Genomic DNA, 2500 nt, shown 5'->3' with positions numbered 1-2500 from the left:
AAGAGAAAAAAAAAATCCCACTAGACGACAAAAAATAAGTGACATAGGAGGAACAAGGGAGGCAAAAGGAGGGTAGAAGACCCCATCACCCTATCCCCCCTCCCTCCCTCCCAACCCCCCCTGAACATACTCTTGTCCCGTATGCAAATTAGTCTTTTAATTATTCATGAATATCCATAAAACTCCCGAGCGGCCGAGCGAGACGGGAACAACTTACTCAAAGAAAACGCATAACCCGTTACCGAGGGCCGTGCACGGAATCTCCTGGCGAAGGATCCCCTTTTTCATAATAAGGATTTCGACAACTAGATGGCTCTGGAGGCGTGATGGAAGGACGGGCGATCTTACTCTTCTTTGGGATTTTTTTGAAAAATTTATTTTTAGTTCAGTTCGTAGAGAAGGTGATAGTGATGATGATGATGATGGTGGTGGTGATGATGATAATGAGGATGGTGGTGATGATGATGATAATGAGGATGGTGGTGATGATGATGATAATGAGGATGGTGGTGATGATGATGATAATGGGGATGGTGGTGATGATAATAAGGATGACGGTGGTGATGATTATGGTGATGATGATGATAATGATAATGATGATAGTGATGATAATGATAGTGGTGGTGATAATACTACAACAATAGTTATAATCATTATCAAAATTTTAATAATGACAGTGATGATAGTTTTCCTCAGTAATGATATCAGTATCATATTATTGCTATTGTTATTCCTATTATCATTATAGTTGTTTTCAATATCATCCTCATCACTATCATTAACTTAAATATTATTACTATTGATATTATCATTTCTGTTATTATCATCGTTATTATTAGGTAGAGCAGTATCATTACTGTTATTATTACTAATGTTACTGTCATTATTATTATGGCTATTACTAATTTTATAATCGTAATTATTATTATTAATATGATCATTATAATTTCTAGTAATATTGTTATTATTTTTACTATTATCATTATCATTATTATTATTATCATTATTATTATTATTATTATTATTATTATTATTGTTATCATTATTATCAATATCAGTTTTTATCATTATATCATTATTATCAATATCAGTTTTTATCATTATATCATTATTATTATCACTATCATTATTATTATTGTTGTTGTTATCGCTACTTTTATTATTATCTTTTTCATCACTATCATAATAATGATAATGAGGATGAGTAAATATTTGTTAATAACAATAATCTTAATGATACTTATAATGATGATTTCAATATCAATAATGATAATGATAACAATGATAAGGATAATGATAGTAACAACAATAATTTCGATCATATGATGATAATAAGAATGGTTATAATGATGATAATGATAATACTGATGATAACAATCGTAACGATTGTAATAATAATGATAATATCAAAAATACTAACAATAGTAATGATAATTGCAACAGTGACAGTAATAACAAGAGCCTGCAATTGCAATATAATATATCACGTATACATACATACACATATGTATCTACACACACGTACTCAACGTCTGTGTACACATGAGTATATGTATATAAGGACGCGATCGTGTTGTGCAATATATGCACATGTATCCCCCAGTAAACACACACATTCATTTCCCTAACCCGGCGTGTAGGCTCGGAGCAACAGTAACAAAGATCCTTTAATCCTAGGCTTGAGAAAGCCATTGGTAACCAGCTTAATAAACTAACTAAAACATCTCTTCTAAGCTTAGGATCTTGCCTTCACCAGACCGGCTAATTAATAAGAAAATTATGGTTAATTATGGTTGAGTTTTTTGCTTTAAGGAAGTAGAATTTGGTATGATTTGTTAGATTGTTATTGTTTCGTTTTGTTTCTGTTTCTGTTGTGGAGAGATGGTTGCTTCTTGGGAGAAAATCTGAATAATCATTTGTATATATTTGGTGTAAGTGGGATCCCGGAAGTAATTTGTCTTTCAAATTGGCCAAAATTGCCCAATTCATTATTTTATTTTCAATGATTGCAGCTGCAAGCGTCTTTACAAATAGCGAAGAATTAAGCAAACCTTAAATTCATTTCTTACAAGTCTCCCCTTTTAACTCATCTTCACCTACCTTTGCCTCTCTACTTATTTTTCTTTCTTAATATATCTAATCCTTCAAAATTATCAACTAAAATTATCTTCTTCTTTCTCCTCCTCCTCCTCCAGACAAACCTGTGGTGACCCTTCAGATGGGCAGCAGTTTAGACCCGGAGAATATAAAGGAAGGGGATGACGTCTACTTCGAGTGCCACATCAATGCCAACCCAGAGGTCCAGCGGGTACTGTGGTATCATAATGTAAGTATCGAGGCTTGTACGTACATAGTGGTATATATTTTGATTTGAGTATTTGTGCGTATATTTACAGGGACATATTATTCATATATCCTGTTGTATGAAAGTGTATAGACATTTTTTTTTTTTCTATGAACATGTACGGGCGCTCACATATATGCATTCATGTGAATATCT

General features: G+C 32.6%; 1 protein-coding gene across 2 annotated transcripts in view; it reads left to right on the top strand.

Annotated features, from left to right (window-relative positions):
• The window catches only part of LOC122247738 (nephrin-like), a 481778-nt gene that overhangs the window by 437087 nt on the left and 42191 nt on the right, over positions 1 to 2500 (top strand). For both annotated transcript variants that reach the window (XM_086542100.1, XM_086542099.1), the window contains exon 9: positions 2196 to 2326. In XM_086542100.1, coding sequence (XP_086398226.1) covers positions 2196 to 2326 — 131 coding nt within the window. The remainder of the gene's footprint in view (positions 1 to 2195; positions 2327 to 2500) is intronic.

This window comes from Penaeus japonicus, unplaced genomic scaffold (assembly GCF_977035675.1).
Source record: "Penaeus japonicus unplaced genomic scaffold, GWHDUDI00000001_assembly GWHDUDI00000011, whole genome shotgun sequence".
Taxonomy (NCBI): domain Eukaryota; kingdom Metazoa; phylum Arthropoda; class Malacostraca; order Decapoda; family Penaeidae; genus Penaeus; species Penaeus japonicus.
Note: the sequence above shows the minus strand (reverse complement) of the source record. Positions and strands in the feature narration are given on the sequence as shown.